Below are 27497 nucleotides of genomic sequence, written 5' to 3' on the forward strand. Positions count from 1 at the left end.
ATTTATAACCACATGCTTGTGAGATGTCAGGGGTCTGGACTAATGTAGTGGGAATGTCAAACAAGCAGAGCTCTGACAAACACTTCAAATGGAATGCCACATAGTCTTGATGTAATAAAGGGGGTGAAGGAAAAGAATATGTCAGAAATGATATTAAGTTTCAGATTGGGGGATTGGGAGAATGAAAAATACACCTAATGGCAGAAACAGGGAAGTCGGAGGAGAAAAATTGGGTGGATGAGAGGAAGGAAAGTGATGATAAGTATATGCGGCTCAATGCCATCAATAGAAAGTTAATATGAGCCACATATATCATTTTAAATAGTCTAGCAGCCATATGCAAAACACTAAAAAGAAACAGATAAAATTGCATTTAATAATATTTTATTTGCCCTAATATATTCAACATATTATCATTTCAACATATAATCAACATATTTTTAAGCAATCTACACCCAAAGTGGGGCTTAAACTTACAACCCTGAGATCAAGATTTGCACGCTCCACTGACTGAGCCAGCCAGGCACCCCAACATATACCAGTGTAAACATATTGCTGAGGGGGTTTCTGGGTGGCTTAGTGAGCTGACTGTCTGACTCTTGATTTTGGTCCATATCATGATCTCATGGTTTGTGGGATCGAATGCTTGGGATTCTCTCTCTGCCCCTCCAATGGACACATATACTCGCTTGCTCTCTCTCTCTCTTTCAAAATAAATAAAGAAATATTGAAGAAATATTGATGAGCTCATTTACATTTTTTTTCTCACACTTAGTTTTTGAAATCTGGCATGTGTTTAATACTTAGAGTATATCCCAATTTAACTAGCTACACTTCAAGTGTTGAACAGTGACCTGTGCCTGGTGGCTACCATATTGCACAGTGTAGTATGAGACAGTTTAATGAACTAACGAAGACTATGTAGCAAATGTCTCAATTAAGCTAGTACTAAGACTCACTGTATTTTGGAAATTATAATTCTGTTTATCCTTTTGTTTGTTTTAACTGCTTCATATTAAAGATGTTCTTTTAACAGAATATCATTCTTTCCCCCCAGAGCACCAAGAATTTTAGAACTATCCATGATAGAGTGTCTAGAGTGTCTCATTGCTCTAATTCTTCACTTGACTTATAACTTTAATTAAACAAATTAGTCTGAATCTTCTTTTTGTTCTCCTTTTGTCAGTCTTAATACTCTTGATTATGAAATAATTTAGCAATATGTCCTCAAAAACCTTGGATAAATGACACTTAGTATTTTGGAAATGAAACTACATTTTTCACATTCCCCTGTCTGCATGTGTGTGTATTTCTCCAGCATTTAATATCTGACGTAAACTTGCTGGAGTTTTGGTCTTCACTGTATGCTAAAGAAGGCAGTAAGAAAGGGAGGCTACTTCTGTAGAAAACACGCCAAGGACATTGTGTTCCATCTTTACAATGAAATGCAGATTTCCCATTAAAAGGCAAATCCATCATTTCAAAAGGTTGAATAGGATGGTGCATTAAAAAAATCCAGCTGCTAAAATTTAGGGCATTGAAAAACATCCAATATTTTCTGGGTTTCAAGCATTTTCATTTGATTATGTATTGGATAGCTTTTCATTCAATCTGTGATCTTGCCTGTTAGAATTCTATCCTAAAATAGTCTGACAAATGTTTCAAACAGACTCAATTATGATACTTCAGTAACTTAAATTGTGTACTTTGCTATTTAGAATATACTTGTGTTTGCTAATATGTTATTAATTTTCGTATGAGAAATATTGGAATTTTTTTACAGTGCTCTTTCATGGTTATTCTTAAGCTTCTCTCACTTCCGTTTAGTTTCTTTTATGTTTTTTTATCTTCTTTGAACACATGACGTTGTCTGCCGAGACATCCATTTTGTTCTCCAACAAGCTTCCTTCAGCTGATTCGGTCATCATTTTCTCTCTGCCTCACTATTCTGATGTGTTCTGCCCAGCTTTTCTCTGATTAATTCGAGAGTAGTAAGTGGCAAAACCAATTCTCCTGGCGGTAACTCTATGGGGTCTGCAGACAACGTGGCCCCCACAAGCTGGCTAGAGAGCGTGTACACACACACAGAAACAGACACATGCACGCACACAGACACACAGACACAGACACAGACACAGACACACAGACACACACAGACACACACACAATTTCTGCTCCACACTTCAGAACCTAGTGCTGTAAGAACTGTAGGAGCAAAAAGACTTATGTCAAACATGTTTGTTCAGCACATGTACTTTTCGACAGGAAATACAGTAATAATTATATTAAAAGTTGTGCTTAAGTCTCTGTCCTTCCCTCCTCTGAGGTCTAGTCCTGCTTTTTCTTAGGACCAGCACTAGAGATATAGGCTGGGGTTGAAAAAGGACTAGTGTTGAACAAGGACTGTGCTAGAATACCCCTGGTAATTGATATTGACTAGGTTTCTTCAGCTGACTGTTTGGCTCCCTCCTACTAGACTGATCATTAGGTGTTTATACATATAATATTGCCCCCGGGTCAACCCCTAAATGTAAATGTTTCTCATAATTGTTTAGCATCCAGTATGTTTCACTAAGACCAGTTTGGTCCCATTTGCTGACCTCCCTCCCCACCCAGTGTCCATTTTCTTCCTAAAGAATTGTTAATTTTTAAAGAAAAGCTATTCTAGATATTAATCAGTCTACTTCTAATGGGTTCTTTTTTTTTCTCCAAGAGCTCAACAATTTAATGGAGTCACTTTTTTCTGGTCCCACATTTTACTCTAGACCAAATGAAGGAAGTACTTTGCCATGCTTTATCTAGTTCATAGGGGGTATTCACACTGGGGTCCTGTGCTTCCAGGCTCTGCCAGCACTGGCTATCAAAACTGCTTAGGCTGCAAATAAATATGAAATGAAATCCATCTGGCATTTCTCATTGAATGAGGACCAAAACATTTTTGCTAAATATTAACAGATGGCTAAATTCTTAATATCAAACTAACATTTTAAAACATCTAAGGGGACCCACATGAGGAAGAAAGGATAGAGGACCATGTGTTCTCTCTACTGCTGAGTCCTTCCTTCCTCCACACTTTTCCTCCCCTCATCCTTCCAACCCATGTGTTGAGAATCGCTGGAATCTCTTTTCTCAGATAGCTTTTATTCCTTGGTAGCCAGTATCAAAATGGTGTATGATGGTATCAAAGTATTATAATCAAATGTTGGACAACTCAGGTGACGAGTTGCCATTGGCAGGCTTCAAGATCTTTTATTAAAGTCAATTCTCTCTCCCTCTCTTTCTTTCTCAATAGGAAAAAGAAAAGAAGTATATGCTTCCATTGGACAACCTGAAAGTTCGGGATGTGGAAAAGAGTTTTATGTCTAGCAAGCACATCTTTGCACTTTTTAATACAGAACAAAGGTGAGAAAATGAAACATCTTCTGTCTTCTGATTTTTTTACTTGAATTTCTATGTGATCTAGAGATCATGATTACAAGAGTTCCTTTGGTTCCACCTGGAAACTTCTTAACTCTTTAGTTTTCCTTTTATTTTGTATGTTTAGGCTTCACCATAGGTTATGGGTTAAGAAGATTAAAACTTAGAAGAAGGATCTTCCAGTATTCCCTGTTCCAGCAGGCACCCAAATCCTGCTGCTTTCATTCTTAAAGTACATTTTATTTTAAATTATTCTTTGTCCTGAATTTATTACATACATACTTATAAATTATTATTATGATTTTGTGATAGTATAGATTCAAGACCTTCTTATATATGTTAGGAGGACATTTGTGCATTGGTGAATAGAATGATTCACTTAACTTGAATACAGATAAGTAGTACTTCACAGGTTTTCAAGGCACTATACATGTTCATTGATTTTTTTTAAACAGTTTATCATGAGGTAGAAAGAGTAGTGTAGATGCTATTTCATAAATTAGAACTGTGGCTCAGAGAGGTTAACTGACTTTCTGAAGATCATAAAATCAGAATATGAGAAAGCATATAACTGAATCAGGACTACTGTGTCTAAGTCCACTTTTCCTTACTTGTGTCTTGTTGTTGTTTGCTTGGTTTTTACTGCCACTCACCTACAACATCAAAACTTAATTTGGGTCTGATTATCATGGAGTGCCATGGTTACTTACTGAAGTTAGGCAGAAAAATTAAATAAGCAAATGGAAAGGCAGCAGAGGATGGAATCGAGAGATGTAAAAGGGCTACAATGAGACAAGGATAACAAGGAGATTTTTTCCACATGGAAACATTATAGGAAAAAGCTAATTAACTTCTATGAGTCAGTTATTAAGAGACTGAGTCATTAGGTGGCAAGGTCTAATTTTAACCTATCTCTTCAGACCTTTTATCTCTATTTAGCAATGAATGAAGTTCCTTGATTGGGTTCAATGACCGGCCCAGGGTCAATCACACAGTAAATTAAAATAGCAAAAGAAGCTTTCTTCCTACATTCCCAGTCAGTTGCTCAGAGTGACTCATTGTACAAAAATACCTAGAAAAACCACAAGAGCTAGTCATCTAAAGAACTAAGGGGAAAGAAAATTAAATATAACTCCCCTACCAAATAGTGAGATGGGAGTTCTTAAAGACTTAGTATTATTTGAGAGTAGCTTATGAAAAAACACTGTGATGATAAGGAATAAAAAGATTTCCTGGAGAGAACAGTAGGGTGTCCTCATACTAGGGCCAAACTTGTACTGTTTACATACTTTGCTCAAGGCAGTGGGTAGCTGGGAGGTCCTGCAGGGATCTTTAGGGAAGTGTGAAGTGCTCAGCCTTCTTGCCTAGATGCAGAGTCCAAGTGTGGCTACTATGTAGGAGGGCAGTTTGAGTTCTTCATCAACCTGGAAAGTCAGGTTATAAAAGGGCTTGGTACAAAATTAAAAAAAAAAAATCAGACAATGGTAGAGTATCCTTTTCAGATGAAATACAACTTTTATTTTAAAGAGAGCAAAAGACACCGAAATAAGATAACTCTGGACCTCTAAAATTCTAGGTATTCTGGAGCCCTAGGATTCTCAAAAGATATTGAATTTTTCATCCACTTCTCAGAGACCTCTGTCAGTACAAGGATGCCCCATCTGCAGACATATTTGCCACGTTCTTATCACCTGAAATCTTGCTTATTTTCAATTATTTTTGTACTGGCCGGGATCTTCAGTACAATGTTGAATACAATTGGGCTTTCTTGGTGTGTTTCGGAATTTAAGGAAAATTGTTTCATAATTTTATAATTAAGTACTTTCTGACAGGTAATTGATGTCAGGTAAACAAGTCCCTGTGTGTTCCTAGTTGCTAAAGTTTCTGTTTCTGTTTTTATCATGAATGGATGTTGAATTTTATCAAATACTTTTTCTGTCTCTACAGAGATTGTATGATTTTCTTCTTTATAGGCCTTCTAATGTTAAACCATCCTGACCTCCTGAGATTAAACTAGCGAAATCATGATGTAGTGTTCTTTGATGATGTGTTCCTGGCTTGTTTGCTAGCATTTTACTTAGACTTTTGCAACTATGGTTATAAGTGAGATTGGCCCATAACTGTCCATTTTTGTGCTGTCCCTGCCTGGTTTCATATCAAATTTGTGTTAGCTTTATAATTAAAGTGGGATGAAGTTCTCATTGTCTTTAGGAACACTCTATATAAAATAGGGATTAACTGTTAAGGGATTATTTGGTAGAACTCACCTATAAAAGCATCTCGGCCTAGTGGAAAGTTTTGGTAAGTAAGCTTTAAACTAGTGATTTAACATATTTAATAATTATGAGTTTGTTAGGTTTTCTATTTTTATCATGGGTCAATTTGGACAAATTGTTTCCTAGGACATTTTTCCTAGGAAATAATCCATTCTCTTAATTTTTAAGTCTATTAGCATCAAGTATTTCTTAAGGTTCTACTGTATCTGAAACTTGACCCCTTTTTATTTCTAATATTGTCTTTTTTAATATAATCATTCTCACCAGACTTGTATCTCTTTTCAAAGAAGCAGCTTTTAACATTTTTAATCTTTTATTATGTATATTTTTTCTATTTCTATAATCTCTGTTCCTTTCTTCAATATTTTCTTCCTTGTAGTTGTGTTTATTTTGTAGTATTTTTTTCCTAACTTCTTATTGTACATGTGTAGCTCATCAATTTTTATCCTTTCTTTTTCTTACATATGTAAAGAAATCTACAGATTTTCCTCTAGGTACTCTTTGGCTAATTACCACAAATTTTGAGGTATAATATTTTTTATTATCATTAAGTTCTGTTTTCTTCAATCTTCTGTTTCTTCTTTATGATTTCTTCTCTGAATCATTTAGAAGTGTGTTTACATTTTATAGTACAGGGACTTTTACTGGTTTGCTGTTGTTGTTGATTTCTAAATCAGTTGTGTTGTGGCCAAAGAATACAGTTTAGCACATGGTGAATTTTCACAAATAGTCCATGTGTGCTTGAGAAGAGTGTATTGATTTGGGAGTGTAGGGTTCCACGAGTGTCCATTGGATTACACTTGTTAATCGTATTATTCAATTTCTATAGTTGTCTTTTTTCATATTAATTAATTCAAACACTCAGCAAGTTTATCTTAGGCAGCCATTATGTGCCAGGCACTGTTCTATGTACTTAAAATACACTGCAAATAAATTGACAAAAAAGATGATACAATGTAGATTACATTCCAGAGAGAGGTTTTGGCAGGGAGACAGATAAAAGCCATAATCTCACTTAATCACAAGGATATTAAAAATCTCACTTTGTGATTATGAGCTTGATTATTTTAGTAAGTCTGTCAATTTTTGCTTTATATATTTTGAAGCCGATCTATGTTATTGATTCTTCCAAGTTTAGAATTGTGTTATCTTCCTGATGTCTCTTTCTCTCTCTTTATATGTAAACTATATATGATTTTGTGGCAACCCTCTTTATTTCTAACAGTGCTGTTTCCCTTAACATTTATTTTGTCTACTCTTAATATAACTATGTTACCTGCCTTTTAGTTAATATTTGCTTGGTTTATCCTTTAACAAAAAAAACATTTACCCATTTTTGAGAGAGAGAGAGAGCATGCAAGAGAGCAAGTAGAGACAGAGGATCCCAAGTGGGCTCTGCATTGCAGAGCTTGAACTTAAAAACCATGAGGTCATGACATGATCAGATGTTTAACTGACTGAGCCATCCAGGCATCCCAGCTTGGTTTACATTTTTTACCTTTTTGCCATCAACCATTTTGTATTTTTATAAAGTCTTTCTCTTATACTATATGTATCTGTATTTGTTTGTTTATAATCTCATGTAAGATCTTTTTCTTTTAACTAGTGAATTTAGTCCATTTATATCTTTATAACTGATACATTGAATTTATTTGAACATCGTATTTTAGTATTTCTCTTATCCTACCTTTTCTATACTTGTTGTCCACCCTCCCCACTTTTTCCTGACTTTTTTTTTTAAAGATTATTTATTTTGAGAGAGAGAGAGAGAACATGTGTCTGTGAGTGAGCAGGGGAGGAGCAGAGAGAGAGCAAGAGAGAGAGAATCCCAAGCAGGCTCTAATGCTGTCAGTGCAGAGCCTGACACAGGGCTGGATCTCACAAACCATGAGATCATGACCTGAACCAAAATCAAGAGTTAGACACTTAGCCGACTAAACCACCCAAGTGCCCCCTGACTTCTTTTTCTTTAAATTCAGGTTAATTTATTTTTCTCCTTACATACTTTAGTAGTTACACTCTTTATTTTAATTCTTTGTTGATACCTCATTTTTATTTAAAGTTTGAAGTTAGTCTTTTCTACTCTTTTTCCAAAATGACCTTGAAACTCTTTAAGTCCATTAACTCTCCTGATTTCCACATTCTTGTTACCCAGTATTTGAGTTCCATCTTACTTTCTTACCACCTTTTTCTAATTGGTTCACATAGGAAATGTTTGTTTAGATTTATTATCATGATTTTCAACGTCTTTGTTCACTTTTCGTCTTGCATCCTAGTGTTTGATTTTGGTTCATTCTCCTTCACAGTAAAGAAGACACTTTAGGGGTGCCTGGGTGGCTCAATTGGTTGGGTGTCTGACTTTGGCTCAGGTCATGATCTCACACTTCGTGAGTTCAAGCTCCATGTCAGGCTCTGTGCTGACAGCTCAGAACCTGGAGCCTGCTTCGAATTCTGTGTATCTCTTTCTCTCTGCACCTCCCCTGCTTGTGCTCTGTCTCTCTCTTTCTCTGTCTCTGTCTCTCTCTCTCTCAAATATATGTAAAAATTTTTTTGAAAAAAAGTAGACCCCTTAGAAATCCCTTCAGTGAGTATAACTCGCTTGTAACTCTCAGTTAGGTGTTTATTTTCCTGAAAATGTGAATTTTTTTTTAATTTTAAGAGAGAGAGAGAGAGAGAGAGAGAGAGAGACAGCGTCAGCAGGGGAGGGACAGAGAGAAAGGGAGACACAGAATCCAAAGACAGGCTCCAGTCTCTGAGCTAGCTGTCAGCACAGAGCCTAACACGGGGCTCGAACCCACAAACCGTGAGATCATGACCTGAGCTGAAGTTGGACACTTACCTAACTGAGCCACCCAGGCGACCCCTGAAAATGATTTTATTTTGCTCCCATTTTTGAATAATACTTCTGTTGGATGTTAAATTGTATATTGATGGTTCTTTTATCTCGTAACTTTGAAGTCATTTTTCCCCTATATTCTGGCTTCAACTTTTAAGAAATCATCTAATTGTTGCTCCTTTTTATAGTTAATCTGTATTTGCTCACTGGTTGATTTCAGTATCCCTTTTGCCTTTGGTACAGTGAAATTTCAGTATGTGTTTATATGTGTTTTGCTTTATATCTTCTGCTTGGTATTCGTTGTGTTTCCCAAACCTGAGGATTCATAATTTTCAAAAGTTTGTAAAACTGTATGTCATTATCTTTTGTCTCTCCTCTGTTCCTTTTTGTTTTTCCAAGAAAACCTATTAGACATATACTTAACCACTTTATCCTGTTCTTTATATGTCTCTTTGTACCTGATTTTGGGTCATTTCTTTAGTGCTATCTTCCAGTTCACTGATACCCTCTTCATCTGTGACCAGGCCAAAACAAACTTGTCTGTCATCTTTGCATGTGGACAGATTTTTTTTTTTTCTCAGTCCATTCTTTTTCTGAGGACATGGCCTTTGGGGAGTACTGGCTGTCACATAAGTCCCAAGATCTTGTTTCCCATTCTTTTGGGCTACCGCAATCCAAGCCTTGTGTTACTGAAAATAAGACTACCTAGTGTCAAAAGTGACAGTCTTTGTTTGTTTCCTCCCAAGGATTTCCTTCATTTCAGAAATAGGTTAGGCACTTAAAATAATGTTTTTCAGCAATATTAGATTTCTTGTAGAAAAGAGTTTGTAAATTTTTTATTCTGCCATTTTGGTTAAAATGGCATGCCCTTTCATTACCACTGAAGCACAAAGCTATGTTTCTGACTCCCCCAAGAAATAAAGATTCTGATAAAAGTGAACGTGGAAGGACAGCCTGGGAGTTCTCTGTGTTGACAAACATGAATGTTTTTATAAACCAAAAAGAGAAAAGGAGCTATTATTCTCCTGTTCTCCTGTTTATTCTCTCAATAAAAAATTTCTGTTATTCACTCCAAAGTATTTATTAGGCATTTCTGCATTGTCAGCTGTACATGTCAGTATTGTTATTTTAAATGAAATACAAGATAGACCTTGTTTTGCATGATGCTTATAATCACCAACGAGTGTCATACAACATTCATTTTTCACTGACCTTTTTTATAATGTTTATTTGTTTTTAAATTTTTTTAATGTTTTATTTATTTTTGATGCAGAGAGAGACAGAGCATGAGAAGGGGAGGGTCAGAGAGAGAAGGAGACACAGAACCGCAAGCAGGCTCCAGGCTCTGAGCTAGCTGTCAGCACAGAGCCTGACGCGGAGCTCAAACCCATGAATGTGAGATCTGACCTGAGCCGAAGTTGGAGATTTAACCAACTGAGCCACCCAGGCGCCCCTTTATTTGTTTTTAAAAGACAGAGACAGAGCACAAGTGGATGAGGGTCAGAGAGAGAGGAAGACACAGAATCCAAAGCAGGGTCCAAGCTCTGGGCTGGCAGCACAGAGCCCGACACAGGGCTTGAACCCATGAACCATGAGATCATGACTTGAGCTGAAGTCAGATGCTTAACCAACTGAGCCACCCAGGTGCCCCTCGTTTTTCACTAGTCTTAAGACAGAAAATTTAGGAATCAATGAAGAGGTTAAAAAAAGGGGGAGGAGGAAGGTAGCCTAGTCGAGAGAATATTGTACATGGAACAAATGGGTTATAGTGTGGGAGGCAACATTTAACCAGATCTCTGACAGCATATTTCATTCTAGTACTTGAGTCCCACAAGCAGTAGTTAGGGCATCGCAGGTAACTCCTATTGGGTCTTGGCATGAATTGATGGAGAGGAAATAGAAAAGAGTGTCCCAAAGAAGAAATAGTATTAGTCAAAGCAAATGATTGGGAGATGTTGCTTAATCTGTTGCCAGACTGTTCTGGATGAGAAGATAATTTCAAAGGCAAGATGAGCCCTAATTTTAAAAATAGAAACATTCTTTCCCCCCACCCCACTTGGAATTTATTGAACTGGACTTTCCCACATAAGTTTATATATTGTAATACTTTATGTAGAGGGAAAATCCCGCGTCTCTCAAAAGCCCATATGTGTAGCATAATTCTATCAGCTATATTTAAACAATATTCGTTTCACCACTTGTGGTGATTCTGAGGTTACATTCTTGTTTTCTTTTTTTCTTCTGTAACATGCTCTTAAAAGGAAAGTTCTGTTCTGCTTTTAGTTATTAATCCATTTCAGAGGAGATGTGCAAGAGATTTTAGAAGAGCTTTTGTAAATGCTTCTGTTGATTTGTATGCTGCATCTCTGTCTTCCACTGCAACGTTTTGGATTAATTTATTTAGCCATTCAGCAGACCCACGGGAGATGCATTGGCGTGGCGCTGAGAGCTCCTGTGTGAACACTGGGATTGTCACCAGTGTGATGATAAAATGTCACAGATTTCTAGGCTTCTCTGAGACCTCAGAGATAATCTTGTGTGTCCTCATCTCACAAGTTACAGAGTTGATACCTGTAACAGTTAAATGCCTTCTCCATGTCACAGAAGCAGAAGCATGTCACAGTTAGCGACAGAGACAGAACTGGAACCCAGGCCAGATGTCTCCTGATCCAGGGCTCTTTCTGATACCACAGTGTGATTTTAACCGTGGACTAGGAATTCCACCTAATGTTTTAATTGGAATCGTTCCCAAAAGAGCAGCGACGAAGAGATTTTTAATTTCTTGTGGAGGTATTTCAGTTTGTTCTTAGGTCTTACAAATTTCCATGGAATGCTTTTAGTTTCATTTGCAAAGCCCAACATAGACCTGACCAGTACCCTTGCTACAGTTCTTAAAAAACTATGCTAGTCATTGCTACTTGTACCACCACATTATTCCTAAGAGCTCATTCAGTTGCTATTTCAATTTTCCACTATAAAGTTTTAAAACAGTTATTCTATAATTCCCAATCATCAGGTGTGTAAGAATTGATACATTTAACATCCTTCTTTAAAAAGCCTTTAGTGTCCTGGTGAATTAATATGATCTTTATGAGTCTGGTGGCCAGATTTTTGAGCCATTCTAAACAGTGTTTTAGTGCTTAGATTTTTATAAATGGAAGGAATTGTTACTAGTTGCAGTGACTTCAGCACTTCAGGAGAGTGAGTTTCACACCTATCCTAGTTTAGCCTCCCAAAACTCCAGGAATGACTAGGCACCCCCGGCCCTCCTCAGGGGCTTTCAAAGTACGTATCCCAGACACCTGGGAAGACTGACAAATTGCAATACTTTGTTCTCACATCCATCACATCACCAAGTCATTTTGAAATCTAAGTCATGAGATTCCTAAACTTCTTTGTGGCAGGATCTAAACTAAGATTGGAATGTTCCCCCAAGTTTGTGTTCCATTTGATTTTGTTAGAAATGCCATGTTTTCTCTGGTAGACGCGGGTCTAGATAATGGCTTCACTGTGCTGCTCTCTGCTCTCCCCAGACAGGCCTTCACTGGGAAGGTCATGCTAAGGCCCATTTGGTCCAAGGTATGTCAGCTCTGGTAAGCGGCCGAGATCTGTGTCTGTCCAGGGGATTCACAGGGCAGCCACATGGTATTTTCTGAGTACCCCTTGGGGTTGTCCAGTTCTGTTTTCTTTTAAAATAAGGCTTTTTTTTTCTTAACGCTGCTTTGTAGCTTCAATTCAGGATATGGTTTATCAACATAGCCAAGTGTTTCAGTTCACCTCCCTCCCCCTCTTTTCCTACAGAAAGTGATTTTAGGATGTCTCACTACTCCACTTAGTCCTCAGCACATTGCCAACACTCAATAAATGTCAAATAATGCCGCACTATAGCCAGCGTATGCACTTTAGGCATTCTGTAAAGAATGGCTCTTTATTCTCATTGTGGAGTGGTATATTTTTCCACTTGTTAGCTGGACAGGAATTGGAGTCAGGTTTTCCATTTATATACCTTTATGGCTGTGTTTCTATATTAAGACCTGCTTGGAGTTGAAGTTGTTTGAAAAAGTACTTAATTAAACAAATATGCTGGGCAAAAGGTGGCACACAATGCCTTGTCGGAGAGGTTATATCTCACTTGGCTGTGGCGCAGTGTCAAACCTATATTAAAAGGGAAGCAGTTACTCTTCTGTAAATAAGGATGGCAGAGGCTCAAATTTATTGGAAATTCAGTAGAGTCTAAACATGTAGTCTTTCATAATAGGAAATGAAATATTGTATAAGGAATACAATGCAATGAACCTCGTCTTTGGGACATAAACCCAACACCTAAAGAAGTTACTTTATTTCATTTTTACCCCACAGTTGTCAAAAGAAGGTTTCGGGCATTTCTTCTTGCCTTATAGAATACTAAGGGAAAATTGTTTATTTTCTCAGTACTCTGATTTAAGAAAATTATTCTTTTTCAGAGGAAGATTCAGTCAGTTAGTAACCAGTCTGCCAGTCCAAGCTGGGTAACAAAATGTGTGTTATCCTACCTTTCCCCATGGAGTGGGGGTGGGTCATCTTTGTGCGCAGGTGTGTTGGTAATACCCTCCAACTATGAGTACCTGGTCGATTTTTAAAAAATCAGTTTGATAGTAAAATCTCTTTATCACTTTCAATTATCTTATCCAGTTGATTGTATTCTCTCTGTAACTTCAGGTAGGATATAAATGTGTGATTTTCCCCATACTCTGTTCTTAGTATCAAAAAAAAAAAAGCCTCTAGATTTGAGACTAACTGAAGTCTGATGTACTTAAAGCGAACTGGTATTAATCAGATGTCAGTGATACTGCTATGAGAACACTTAAATAATGCGGCTAAGTAATGGACTGTGCTAAGTCAACATTTTAACACCTTGTACTCCTTTCTAGTTTTAGCATACTGACAAATAAGTAAATTAATTTAAATATAATCATGTGACTGATACTTGTGTCCACTGCTCAACTGCTTTCTATGCGGGAGTGATGCACTTTGCCTTGTTCGTAGCTTTATCCCCAGGGCCTAGCAAGGTACCTGGTGACTATGGGAGCTGAATAACATGAGTGAATAAATAAATGTGTGGTTATTAAGCTTTTCTTCTCTGTAATATGGAGAAGATATTAATAACACCAATTGCCAGTAAAAAGTATTCTGTAGGTAAGCTTTAGAAGCCTAGCACGTCAGATCTGGGTGGGCTGGAAATGGAAACGGAAAGGAAAACTCCTAGAGAAAATCAACACAAAACAAATCTTTCATTTAAAAGGTAAGAACCAGGGGTGTCTGGGTGGCTCAGTTCGTTAGGTTTCTGACTCTTGATTTCCGCTCAGGTCATGATCTCACCCTTGTGCCATGTCAGGCTCCACACTGTCAGCATGGAGCCTGCTGCTTGGGATTCTCTCTCTCTTTCTCTCTCTCTCTCTCTCTCTCTCTCTCTTTTTTTCTCTCTCTCTCTCCCCCTCTCCCTCTCCCTTTCTTTCTCTCAAAACAAAAAGCCTGAGTATTTGCAGTTTTATGCAAACTGTATAAGTTTTGTTTGAAATTAGTAGAGCAACATTCCATGTCTTTGTACTGTAAGAAAAAAATATAGAGAATACATGTTTTATTGTAAATTCTTTGTTTCCCATGTTACCTTTATTATTCGAAGATGTTTTGTAGATATATATATTTGGCCTTCTAAATCTTCACTTCTTTAGCTCAAGCAAAGTCTTAAAAAATTTAAGGTTTTCTGTTATATATAGAACTTTGGAAGGTAAAGGAGGTAGAGAGCCAGAAAACAGGAATTTAGTTTTCTATTGATAGGTTTTTGGTCCTTCTTGGTTCTGCTAGAACTATTATGTTCACATGGGTCAGACAGAGATTGGAGGACTTTTGCAGAGTTACAGATTCCAAGTTCACAATATGACAGTAATGTTTATTTCCCACTATGAATCTAGAAAGGTAAACTCTACACTCTCCTTGTCAAGGAGTTGAATAGAAATACGTGTTTAGCAAGTCAATACAAGGAAACTTTATATCTTGAAAGTCATTAAATACAAATCTTTAAATCAGAGAACTCTGTTTTTGTGTCTGCTCTCTTCTTCTGTTCCAGTCTCTCACAGCAAAGACATTCATTGTCATATGCGTCTGATCCTGCATATTACAACAGTTTCCCAGTTCTCGCTACCTCTTCTTTGCCCTTTTTGAGTGTCTCTCTGGTTGTGAAATAGCATTGTTAGGAAGTCCTAGGTACACCAGAGGGGAGGGGCGAAAATGTTTTCAAAGGAGGAGTCTGGGGAGAGTTGGATTAGAGAACTAAAGTTGTCTGCCCATTTGATTTGATTCACCCACTACACCAAGACAGAAATCAAATATGATTTCATAGTATTTTTGTGAACTAAGTCTGTGACAATTGATTTCACAGCTAAGATAAATTCTCATGAAAGCCAACATAATTGCTTGGGTATGAAATGTCTGTGGCTTGAAGCAATCAATTTAAATTCTTCTCTTATTGGTTTTCAAATTAAACTCTGAAGTGAAATAGAAGTATGATGCCCTACTTGGATGACTGTTTTTGCCTTTTCTGAGAGAGAAAAATAACAAGTTGGTGCTTTTCAGCTTTTTCAAATGTCATTAAAAGGCTTTGGGGAAATTCTTCATGCTTAAAACACCTGTGTGTAATCCATATCCATTTTTCCAGGGGAATAAGACTTGGTGCTCCCTTTGAGTATTTCAAACAAAGGGACTGATAGGATAGAATGAGCAACTTCCATTCAGTTCCTTTCTTCCCAAGGATTTAAACTGGGGTTGTATTTTAAGCCATTAGTAGCGCCAGCAGGGATTTTGCTCAGTGTTTGAGGCATTCATGTTCTGGAGGTTTGTGTCCAAGGGCACTCTTGATGAATGAGCCCAATAGCGGCTGTGTAAATTTCAAGAACAAAAAGAAATTATGTCCTTCACAGCAAGTTTACTTTTCTTCTAGGATTTCAGAACAAATACATTGCCTGCTCCCCACCTACTTCCTGGAAGGACTATTTGCTGATGGGCAATCCCCTCCCCCCACCACCCCCTCAGACAAACACTGTGGCTTGGGACAGCCTCCATTTGGGGACCATAAAATGGCCCCAGCTGTGTTCATTAATGATAGGGAGCAATCACTGGTTGCAAACATGCTACAGAAAAATATGTGCTCTGTTCTGTGATACAGTTTTTAAATGAGAAGCTGCAGTGTTTAAGTTGCAAGAGAAAGTCTGACAGATCATTCTTAAAAGAGACTGGTACGAGTGATCCATTATCTTTAAACATGTGACTGTTTATAAATAAGATTGTATTGCTAGTTTGGGCTTAAAAATTACCTTTTTTTTGGGAAAACTAATTATTCATTTTAAATCACCATATTGAAGATATTGACCGGCTCATCTCGAGCTTTTATTTTACAGAATGAGTTTATAGTCTTGTTATTTGTGAGTTGTGTGCTGTGGCTGAACTGCACGGTGGTGATTCTGTGACAACCCCCCCCCCCCCCCCGAAGCCCCCAGGGAGAGGGCCAAGGCTGCAGGGCTTTCAGTCAGCAACCTGCTGAAAAGAGCTCTTAGGAAATGAATAAGCAGGGGTGTGAGAAGTTCCCTCTCTGGGTCTAGCCTGAGGGAAATTTCTAAACACCTAAATTTCACTTGGCAGTCTTAAAGGCCTCCTAAGAACAAAAACAACAACAACAAAAAAATGTGTGGGCATTTTGGAATAATCGGGATTTTAGAAATGACTTGTAAAATATTGTAAAACAGTCTGCACATTGACACAAAAAACCCTACATGAAATAGGAGAATAAATAGAAATAAGTCCAAAGAGGGTTACTAGTCAACTCTGGTGCTGTTTAAATCCAGTTATACTGAACCATCTATCCATGGTGCTCTGGCAGACACAGTGTTTTCCATTATTACCAGTGTTACCTACCATGTACTATCCTGATTTATTACTAAAGCAGTAACACCTTGCCTTGGAGTTCTTGAGTTTGAAAAACAAAAGCCTTTAAATCAAAGTAACACAGAGATATATAAAGCTTTGTGAAGACCACGGAACTCCCTCAAATCATGCACTCAAGAATATTAATTACAAGCCTGGCTTTTTATGGTATCAATTTACAAATCAGGAGTCATTGGGGGACCCAATGTTGCATGTGTGATATATTTTTATTTTTCCTTAGTTGATTTACTCTGCAACCAACTTACCCATAAAGAATGTCCTTAGTGGCTGTACCTGCTGAGAGAAAATATTATGAAGGTTTTAATTATATACCCTGCATATAAGTTATGAATTATATTATTCTGCTTCTCTTTGCTGCATTCAGAGGGAAACTATTTACTGGCATGTGTAATTAATTTTAATTAACACATGCAGCATTAGTAAAGGGAACTGACATGGCGCAAGTTTGGTAGAAAATGTTAGTCACACTCTGCAACTAACTCCGAGCAGATGCATGGTTTCATAAAGAAAATATTTGCAGAGCCTAACTGGAACGAGTTTTTTCCTTTTCTTTTCGTTTTCTAATTTTGAAACTGCCTATGTTTATTTCTTAGAAACTGAGGAAAATACTGTTCATAAAAAGGAACAGTCTCAAAAAAATGCGTTTGCAGAGAGTGGTTTGGACTGCTCAAACACAGTATCTACCTTTGTCGTCATCATGTTTGTTACACCCGTACCTGTTTCCATACCTATAAATCTCCTACAGGCCAAAGCATGAGTTCTACTAGACATGAGACTGCACTTGCTTTAATATCATAGAATGATTTTGCTTTGAAAATTGACAAATGCTGACAACTTCGGCTATTCTATCAGCGCAGTAAGATAGTCAAAATATTTCTGTGTTTTGATGGTTATATTGTGAATTTCAAAATAAATTGGCCACATAAAGATCCATACCAGTGGCTCTCACCATTTTTGGTTTGAGGACCCCTTTCTACTCTTAAAAGTTGTTGAAATCTTTTTTTTTTTTTAATTTGAAAGTAGTCATTTATTAACTGACCAGATTACAAAAATAATCATGGTAGATACCTTAGTTCATTCTTCTAATAAGCCTATTGATCTGGTCTTCGCTGTTGCCAGCATCTCCACCTTCTCCCTCCTGGAAAAGATAACTTGAAGGGCTATAAAAAGTTGTTTGCTTCTTTGAAATGTTTTCCAACAGTGTAGATCTCATGAATCAGGTCCTCCATGCAGATGATGCCGTATTTACCAAGAGATCAAGCAATCAATGTGTTATCTGTCAACACAGTCCGCTTCTTGTTGATTTTGCCATAACCAGGCTTGTAAATTCACTGACTTCAGGTTTGGGTATCCCCAAGCTATATATGGTTCCACAATCCTTAGCATGTTAACTGAAGCCTTGTTGAGCTTAACAAAGGTGCCGTTGAAGATCTGGCAAAGGCGAAGGAGCTACAGCACCTTCCGCACCTTTGGGCTCACACCATTGATACCTCTGATCCTGGTGACAAATGCCAGTTTGGGCTCCGTGGGCACATAGAAGTTGCCAGCTTTTCTTGCCATCTGAGCCATTCGAATCTCAGTTCTGCACATCTGCCTGTATTCCTTGTGGTAATGCTTAGCCTTCTCATAAATAAGCTTCCTTCTTGCCTTTCGAAGCATCTTTTGGGCGAACTTCTTTCTCAGACACTTGATCTTCAATTCTGCATAATTCCTTCACTTTTTCTTAAGGGTTTCTGGCACAGCTGGAACCTTCTTTTTCTTCTCTTCAACACCCTCCATGGTTCCAGCCGGAAAAAGAGGAAAAGTTGTTGAAATCTTTAAAGAGCTTTGGTTTATGTGGATTGTGTGGAATATATCAGAAATTCTATGAGCTAGTTGGCTCCACATTGTTGCTTGAAATTGGCTATGAGAGATATTTATTCCATGGAAATTGACAAATTCTACAAACCATGGCTTTTTTTTTTTCCTGGATAGCTAGTTGTTAAGCATTTATTAGCATACTGCCAATTATATCTATTGTCAGAAATTTAAAATGAGAAATTTTTTAAAAATATTCATTTATTAAATCATTTAAAATAATAGCAGTAAATCTATTTCATGTTAACATAAATAGTATGCTTCTATGGAAAAAATATATTTTAAAATATCAATGAGAAATGTGGCTTTTTTTTTTTTACAACTTTGCAGAACTCTTTAATGTGTGGCTTAATGGAAGACAGCTGGTTTCTCATATCTGCTTCTGCTTTTAATCTGTTGCAATATGTTGTTTTGGTTGAAGTTTTTGAAGAAAATCTGGTCTCACACCGATATGTAGTGAGAACGGAAAGAGTATTTTAATAGTCCTTTCAGATAATTATAGATTTTCTTCTTTGATACCTCACCAAAACTCGACAAGTGATAGTTTCCAAATAGTTCATTGCAATATGGCATTCGAAATCATATCAATTAACTTTTCGTATTCTGCTGCATTAATCCATTGGTCTTCCAGGCATTTTTTGTATTTTTTTTTAAAGTTTATTTATTTTGAGAGAGGAGTGGGGAGGAGGAGCAGAGAGAGGGCGAGAGAATCCTATGCAGGCTCCATGCTATCAGTGTGGAGTCCAGTGTGGGCTCAATCTCATGAACCATGAGATCGTGACCTGAGCAGAAATCAAAAGTCAGATGCTCGACCAACCAAGCCACCCAGGTGCCCCTGTCAGGCAATTTAACAGGATCTTTTACTTATGAGTGATTTTATAGCATCATGCATTTGTCATTTGGAAATATTGGTTCACCGATTTACATTAGATCTTGTATACATGCTTTATTATATACTATTTATAAATCACATGCCTAATATTACTACCAATCTCATCAGAAAGGGGGAAGCTTTCTAACCCATGGTGGGAGATACAAATTTTCCAGAATTCTAAGTTCAAATTTGATCATCAGTTGTAAACACTGTCAGTTGTCTTCCTTTAACTTAAAGGCACGTATTGTCCATTTTTGAGAAAATTTCTGCCCAAAACTCAGATTTTCATAAACATAGATTGACTATCAGTCAGACTTTCAAGTAAGTATAGCATTCCATATAAAAAAGCGAACCCAGCTTGCAGTTGTATTGCACAAGTGACTTCTATCAGGACAGTCACCTCGGTAGGCAGCACAAGTACATATGTGTACTTACCATTTCATGACACAGAACATTCAAAAGATGTGTGTACTGAGCCTATAGGTTTAATAACATTATTTTTACTGCTTCATCACGATATCCTCAAGTGAAAGTGGCTTTTCGAAAAACTGAGTACAAGGCAATGAAGAATACAATGACTATCAACCCAGCTTTATGACATGGCCTTGACTGATGATAAGGCACCCACTTTTGCTCCTGCACCGTCAGTGCAAATGTTAACACATTTGCTGCAAGATAAACTGTGAAATTAGGGGCACCTGGGTGGCTCAGGTCATGATCTCATGGTTTGTGTGTTCAAGCCCTGCATCAGGCTCCATGTTTATAGCTAATGCAGAGCCTGGAGTCTGTCTTTAGATTTTGTCTCTCCCTCTCTCTATGTCCCTGCCCTGCTCTCACTGTCTCTCTCTCTCTCTCTCAAAAAATAAAATATAAAACATAAAAAAATTAAGACAAAAAGACAAACTGTGAAATTAAAAAAAATTATTCTGTACTTTGACTATTTTAACAGCACTTGTATTTATTGGTAAACATTCGTTTAAGTGAAGGTCTTTGAGGATTGGTTAGTACTGATACTGAACAAATATAACCAAGACAAGTATGGTCATTCTTTAGATTTGTCCCATTTTAAGGCAAAAATGTAATTCCACAGACAAGATTTTTAACTCATGCTTCATGTCAGCAACTAAATCTTTAATTAAACAAGTTGCTCTATCATGAGAAAATAACAGTTATTTATTTTTACTGACTTTTTATCCAGCAGGTGTTCATTAATGCCAAGTGTAAAATGTTGTATTTATTTATCTCTTAGCTACAGTGCACACTTCTCCAACCATTGGAATACAAGACTTATCCCATAAGATGCTTCAAGGGTTTGTTCATTTCTATTTTGAAATGCTCTAACAAAGAGTGTTTGACTTTCAAAGAATGCATTATAATTATGTTTAAGATATATGATTCCTTTTTCTTTAAGTATTCAATGAATATTCTCAAATGATGGTGTGATTAGCTGGCATTATAATGCTACTCAAAAGTGTTCAGTTGCATTAGACAAGAGGGTAAATTGTAAACATAAATAAAGCTAAGAGAAAGGAAGAGCTTTCATCCTATTTTTGTTTCATATTTATAGCTCTATCCTGTTTCTGCATTAGATTCCTTCCTTCCAGAAGTCGGAGTGCTTTGTGACATGCCAATTTAATCTTTTTTTAACATCTTTAGATGTAGCTATTGCAGATAAAGGTTGAGAAACTTAATTTTCAAATATCCTCTTTTTTAAACCAATGAGCCATCCTTAAACATAAGAAAAGCATATTACAAATGCATTTTCTATTTTAGATAAAAAATTTTAATTTAGAAAAAGTCTTTTTTTTAGTGTAGGTATTGTAAAACAAGACAAAGATGTATGCCTATACATCTCTTTTTCTCCACATGAGCAGAGGTATACTCTAAGATTTCAAAATAATGATATGTTAGATGATGGTGAGGTTATAGAGATGAATAACAGGTATAAATGAAAATAGCTATTAGGAGTACAGGTGAAGTACAAAGAACACATGAGTTAAACTCTAAAAATGTACATACCACCTTTGAAAAGTCCAGGAAACATGACACTGCACATGCTCACTTTCCATTAACTGCTTAAGTGATGATAGCTACATGTAATGAAACTTCTAGAAAGCTCCTCTGTAGACTTATAACAGAATGAAAGCAAAACAAATAAACTAATATTATTATGAAAATAGTTTGACTTTGAAAGCCCCCTGAAAGGGTTTTGAGGATCCCAGGAGTCCCCAGATAATAATTTGAGAACTGCAGCTTTTGGGCAACACACAATCTAATGATTTAGTGGTGTGACATTAGTTCAAAGTTTATTTTCATGGAATCATGGAGATACTTATCACATCACTAAGTCTGTTGGTTGCATCTCTTGGTTTTGAAGAACCAAGAATCTACTATTACCATATTAGATTTTTATGTGCCCTACATACTGTCTTAAAGTAGAAGGTGAAGGGGCACCTGGGTGGCTCAGTCGGTTAATGGTCCGGCTTCAGCTCAGGTCATGATCTCATGGTTCGTGGGTTCGAGCCCCGCATCAGGCTCTGTGCTGACAGCTAGCTCAGAGCCTGGAGGCTGCTTTGGATACTGTGTCTCCCTCTCTCTCTGACCCTCCTCTGCTCGCTCTGTCTCTGTCTCTCAAAAATAAATAAAAAACATTTAAAAATTTTTTTAAATAAAAAGAAAGTAGAAGATGAAAACAGAACACATCTGGAAAGAGAAACTCATTTCAGGGCATAATAGATTTATTTTACCAATCAAAGCCATGGCATTCTGTCCCGTACTAATTACACCTACAATAAAATCTAAAACAGTTATGGAATTTCCAGAGCATCTGTTTACTTCCCCTATCTCTTATTACTCTTTTTTCATTGATGATGCTATTGAAGATGGGTGCCAGCAAGAGAAATCGTCAACTAGCTTAGAGTTGGAAAGGAGATGAAAACTTTGGAAATGTGTTGATTTCCAAAAAGCATGTGTGGATATGCAGATGAGACTAAAGAGAGTAACCCTATTACCAACAAAAGGGAAAGGATATAGAGTCTCAATCTCAAATGGGAGACCTTCCCTTTAATAGTTGGGGGAAAGATATCATATGCATCTCTTCAACTTTCCCCTTCTCTGTGATAGCTTTGGGAAGTGATGAAAGCCAGGAACTCCTGAACTATGTTAGATGGGTTTTTACTAAATGTAAAGGGTTATTTGGTCAATAGCCTTCATCTTAAAGCAAAACAGAAGTTTAAAGTAGAGAATTTTCTCCTTAAGCACTGTTTTTCAAACTGTTATGGTAAAGACTTTTAAAAAAAATTTTCAAATTAAAAATTTTTTTCAATCCCTTATACAACCAGTATACAACCTGTACTACATTGTGACTCACCTTATGAGTTCAACACCACCTAAGCTGGTCCAAACCCTATCCATTAGACTAGTCTATCATGACTTCGATGTCATACAATGTCAGTTTCCGACAGCTTTGGTCAGTTTTTATACCTACGTACTTGTAGACTGGTAACAAGCAGTTCTCAGACCTCAAGGACTGCTCTGATGTTGGCCATTACAAATGTAGGGTAGAATTTGCCAAACACATTTCCCAGCAGTGAGTAATCATTCCTAGACAACTGTGGCCTGTCATTTGTGTCCCTGTTGCCAGAAGTCACAGTGGACCCGGCTATAGTGGTGTCAGCCCAACAGGTAGAATCATTCACATCTCAGATTAGTGCCCAGGGTCCAGATACTGATTTCGGCCTTTCCTATAAAATACAAAATTATGTTAAATTCTTATCTAGATCGCATGTATGGCAATTAACTCCATCTCTATTTTAACAAAGAAACTATTATTGAATGAGTATTTATTAAACAAGAATATATAGACCCTATAATATGTAATTTGTCACTAAAATTACTTTATCATTAATCCTTTCCAATGTAATTAATTAATTTTAATTAATTTCTTCTGCTACATGGAAAATATCTGAATTTTACTGCAGTGCTGAATCTCTTCCCTTTTTGTATGGCTTCTTATACCTGAATTGCTGAGGAGAAAAAGTGAGAAAGAAGCAGTGATTGATATTTCAACTTTCTAGTTCTTTTCAAACCACTTTACCCGTGCTGGTTTCTTTTGCCTCTCTCTACAGAGCAGGTTTTTTTTCTTCCATGTGACTCGGCTAGTATAACATTACGAAAACAAGTGTTGGTTTCCAACCCATTGAAATCCAGATAGTGCACTTGAACAAGAGACCTGAGAAAGGAGATGATCAGCTGCTGTTATTTCTTTAGAGCTCCCATGAAAACACCTGTAACATAGCTCCCTAAAAATCATCTCTTATTATGCAATATTATTTATTTCCCTACACACTTCTTCTTAAAGAGTGTTTCCTTACTGAACCATTTTATGTTGAACTATTTATGTCTAAGGAAAGGATGGAGGTTGTCTTATGGAGTTGAAGGACTCACATTCTATAGCATCTTTACAGAGGATCAAATTAGTAATAGGTAAAAAGGACTAAGAAAAAGATAGAAGTGCATCATGAGAATGAATTTTTTAATATTTTCTATTTTAATATATTCTATATTTCTACTCTATTTTTTCAAAATTAGAATGGGCAACATGCGGGTTCCGAAGCCACTCTATTGTTAGAGCACCTTGAGCAAAAGCTAGATATGAACGTATTGAGAGGGTGATCATGACCTATCATTTACTTTTAAGAATAAAAAGGGACACTACTCATGACTATGCTGATACACTTGGCAATAAACGGAGATGATCCAGGCAAAAAGGAATGAATTTTACCTGCTGATGATGTCATAGAGGAAAGTCCTGCTGAGGGGAATTTGACTTGGGTGACCTCTCTGGTATGTCCCAACTTAACCAAATAAAACCTGTTTCATGAACAACTGTTTCTTTATACTTTTTTATGATTACTTATTTTGTGAATATTCCCCAAGTAGGGTGAAGTCTGAAGTGCACTATTAAGCATTAGAGTTTAATTTGTTTGGCAAGATTCACAGTATGTAAATTGTGTTGTTATTTTTAAAAATACTGTAAACACAAGGGGCATGTGAGTGGCTCAGTCATTTGAGCGTCAGACTTCGGCTCAGGTCTTGATCTCACTGCTCATGGGTTCGAGCACCATGTCTGTGCTGACAGCTTGGAGACTGGAACCTGCTTTGGATTATATGTCTCCCTCTTTCTCTGCCCCTCCTGCACTCACACTTTGTCTCACTCTCAAAAATGAATCAACATTAAAATTTTTTAATTAATAAATAGATAAAAATGTTGTAAACACAGAAATTGTACGTACATTCCAACATGCATTCTAATTTATATATAAATTAAGTTGCTCAGTATAACATCCCATTCCCCACTGTCCTTGAGTGAGAATTTGTGTTATTTATAAAGACAGTCTCAAATGTGATACCGCTGTTTATTACTGATACTTTCAACTTGTTTCTGGGATTCTTCTTATGAATTGGAGGATCAACATATTCCAGAATCAGAAATGAGGATTCTCCTTTTCACATTAGGTAAACTGATATAAATTATAAAACAAGTGAGAACTAATAGTTAGACAAAAGACAAGATAGTTTCGTTGAGAATAAAGCACCTTCTTACTATTCTATGAGCTCTTTGGGAGGTTGAATATATGGCAATAAAGAATAATCAGTGGATACCTACACATTTAAGTTTTCAAATATCTATTAGAGTTTTACTATGAAGTTAATGGAATTGGATGTTTTTTTGTTTTTAATGTGGCTAGCATGTTCTCTTCAAGAAAGTAGGTTGAGGGTAGAAATTATCCAACTTATACCCACATTATTGAGAACTTATTATGTGCTAGGGTCTAAGGCAGAGCTAGTCTGCATTCATGATTTTCACAAAATAGTAGAAAGAGATGGGCATTTCTGTCAATGGTATAATAAATGAGATTTCCTAGCACAAACTAGTCTTAACATCTGTGTAAATAATCTGAAATACATTACAAAAACTCAGACTTTGCAGGTCTGTCTCCTTTGGGCAGGGAAAAAACAATCTTCAGAATACTTCACAGGACTTTTAGTAGCAAGTAGGAAAATGGCAAACTAATTGCAATGTGGAAAAACCTAAGGTGTCATGTATTTAGAGGAAAATGGTCCAAACTATTAAGACTCAGAATCTGGGGGTGGCTGGGTGGCTCAGTTGGTTGGACTTCTGGCTTCAGCTCAGGTTGTGATCTCACAGTTCATGAGTTCAGGCCTGCATAGGATTTGCTGCTGTCAGTGCGGAGCCTGCTTTGGATCCTCTGTCCCCTTTTCATTCTGCCCCTTTCTTGCTCACTCTGTCTCTAAAAAATAAATAAACATATAAAAAAGACTCAGAATCTGTTTAAGTGCAGTGAATGAGAAGGATCTCAAGGTCTCTGTATACTAGTAGTTGAAAGTATCTACCCAATGTGTTGATGTGGTCAAGTGGACACATCAAGAATAGAAAACATCCTGCTTTTATACAAAACCATGCATGGTGCTTTATCACCTAGAACATTACTTTAAAAACCCCTCAGTCAATTGCAAGAAGAGGTATAATATAGCCAGAGCAGATTCTGAAGATGAAAATTAAAACAATTGATGAAGTAAGAGAATTACCTGGCATGACCATAACGAAAGGATTAGGATATTTCATTCTGAAAAAAATGAGAGATGCTTTTAAAGTGTTAATATCATTAGATAATGTAGCTATGATTTTACCCCCATGAAATTTTAGACTGCTAGAATAAAGAGGGACCCTTGGATAAAAATAGAGGGTGCATTGCAGTTTCGTCAATTGTATACTTTAATGGACTACATTAACCTCAAGATGTGGTACAGATCCTTCCCAAGCAATCTATATGAAATTACTACTGTATCAAAAATTAGCATCTCTCAGCTCAGAGACGGATTGCCAGGAAACTTCTTTGCCTTTATCGATGTTTCCTGCTTCTCTCTCACATATGAAATACTATTCGTGATGGATCCTTGATTTGACCCAGAAGTATACTTTTTAAAATTTTACCCTGTTCAAAGTAAAATAGAATTAAAACAGCAAAGTGTTCGCAAAAAGTGCTCCTTAGGCTACTTTCCTTAGATGCATAAAAGGCTCCTTTCTTTGCCGGGGGTCAAAATTTCCTAAAGTTTTATCACAATTCATGATTTATAGCCATCTTGTGTGGGTGCCTGTTGTCATTAGTGTTTTATAATAATAGGTAGCAAATACAGCTGCCTTCAGGGAGATGTTCACTACTCATTCTTTGACATGCCATGGAAGAGAAGCCATGTTTCTGTGATTCATTATCCTTTTCTTCATAAACACTCCTGCTTTGTCCTGCCTTCTGTTAAAAATCAGGAGTGTCAGCATGTGACTTATTGCATAAGTATACAAACAGCCTGTGTCACATTGCCCCATTGACTTCATCGCCTTTAATGCTCTCCTGTGTTTCCATAGTAAAGCCCAGTACATGCCGACTGGCCGAGAACCCCAGCAGACTGTAGTGATTGATTTAATTTGGAGGTTAAAATGTTCTTTCTCTGGTAGTTTCTGCTATCACTGTGACTTTTCCTAGGCAATGAGATCAGTCTCCCCATGCTTAACCCAGGGAGGTGGTCCAGTTTTCTTCTTACTCAAATTTGCTTTGCTTATTTTCACTAGCAATCTGGTTTTATAAACATAATCCTGCCAGACCGTATGTCATTTTTCTCCCTTTGGAGTAGGAAATGAATGAATGTGTGTGTGCAGGAAAGAACTGAGGCTTCGTCACCTTTGGAGGATTTATGAGAAAGCTTGAACATAATCATTTTATATTGATTTGAAAAAAATTGGGAGCGTCTTTAACTCCTTTTACTACACTGATGTTTATACTCAAAGCTTATTCATTCTAAATACATATAAGCATAAAATAGTTGAGTAACTTTGGGTAGTAGACTAATGTAATAAATACCCAGTTCAGGGTCTTTTCTATAACCAGATATGCACAGTGTAGTGTATGGATATTTGTACTCAAATAATTCCCAAATCAGCACAAAACCATTAGCAAACTTATGACCTTGGTCCATTTCCATTGCTGTTGTCAGATCAGGTTCGATCTTGAGTGAGACCCTGAATACCTTGGTCACCAGTATCACCATGTGAAAATACTCAGAGAGTGCCCTTGCACCATCTATGTGCCAGAGATCCCAAATGTACACATCTAACTCTGCTCTTTGTCCCCGGCTTCAGATTTGTATCCAGCCTCCCTGCCTACCCCGGGGTTAGAACCAA

At 37.0% G+C, this 27497-nt stretch overlaps 1 protein-coding gene and 1 pseudogene across 7 annotated transcripts in view; one reads left to right on the top strand and one right to left on the bottom strand.

Annotated features, from left to right (window-relative positions):
• The window catches only part of DNM3 (dynamin 3), a 561021-nt gene that overhangs the window by 402560 nt on the left and 130964 nt on the right, over window positions 1–27497 (top strand). For all 7 annotated transcript variants that reach the window (XM_029935046.1, XM_029935043.1, XM_029935044.1 and 4 more), the window contains one exon: window positions 3293–3402. In XM_029935046.1, coding sequence (XP_029790906.1) covers window positions 3293–3402 — 110 coding nt within the window. The remainder of the gene's footprint in view (window positions 1–3292; window positions 3403–27497) is intronic.
• Window positions 17507–18285, bottom strand: LOC115288069 (annotated as a pseudogene).

Source organism: Suricata suricatta, chromosome 3 (genome assembly GCF_006229205.1).
Source record: "Suricata suricatta isolate VVHF042 chromosome 3, meerkat_22Aug2017_6uvM2_HiC, whole genome shotgun sequence".
NCBI classification, from domain to species: domain Eukaryota; kingdom Metazoa; phylum Chordata; class Mammalia; order Carnivora; family Herpestidae; genus Suricata; species Suricata suricatta.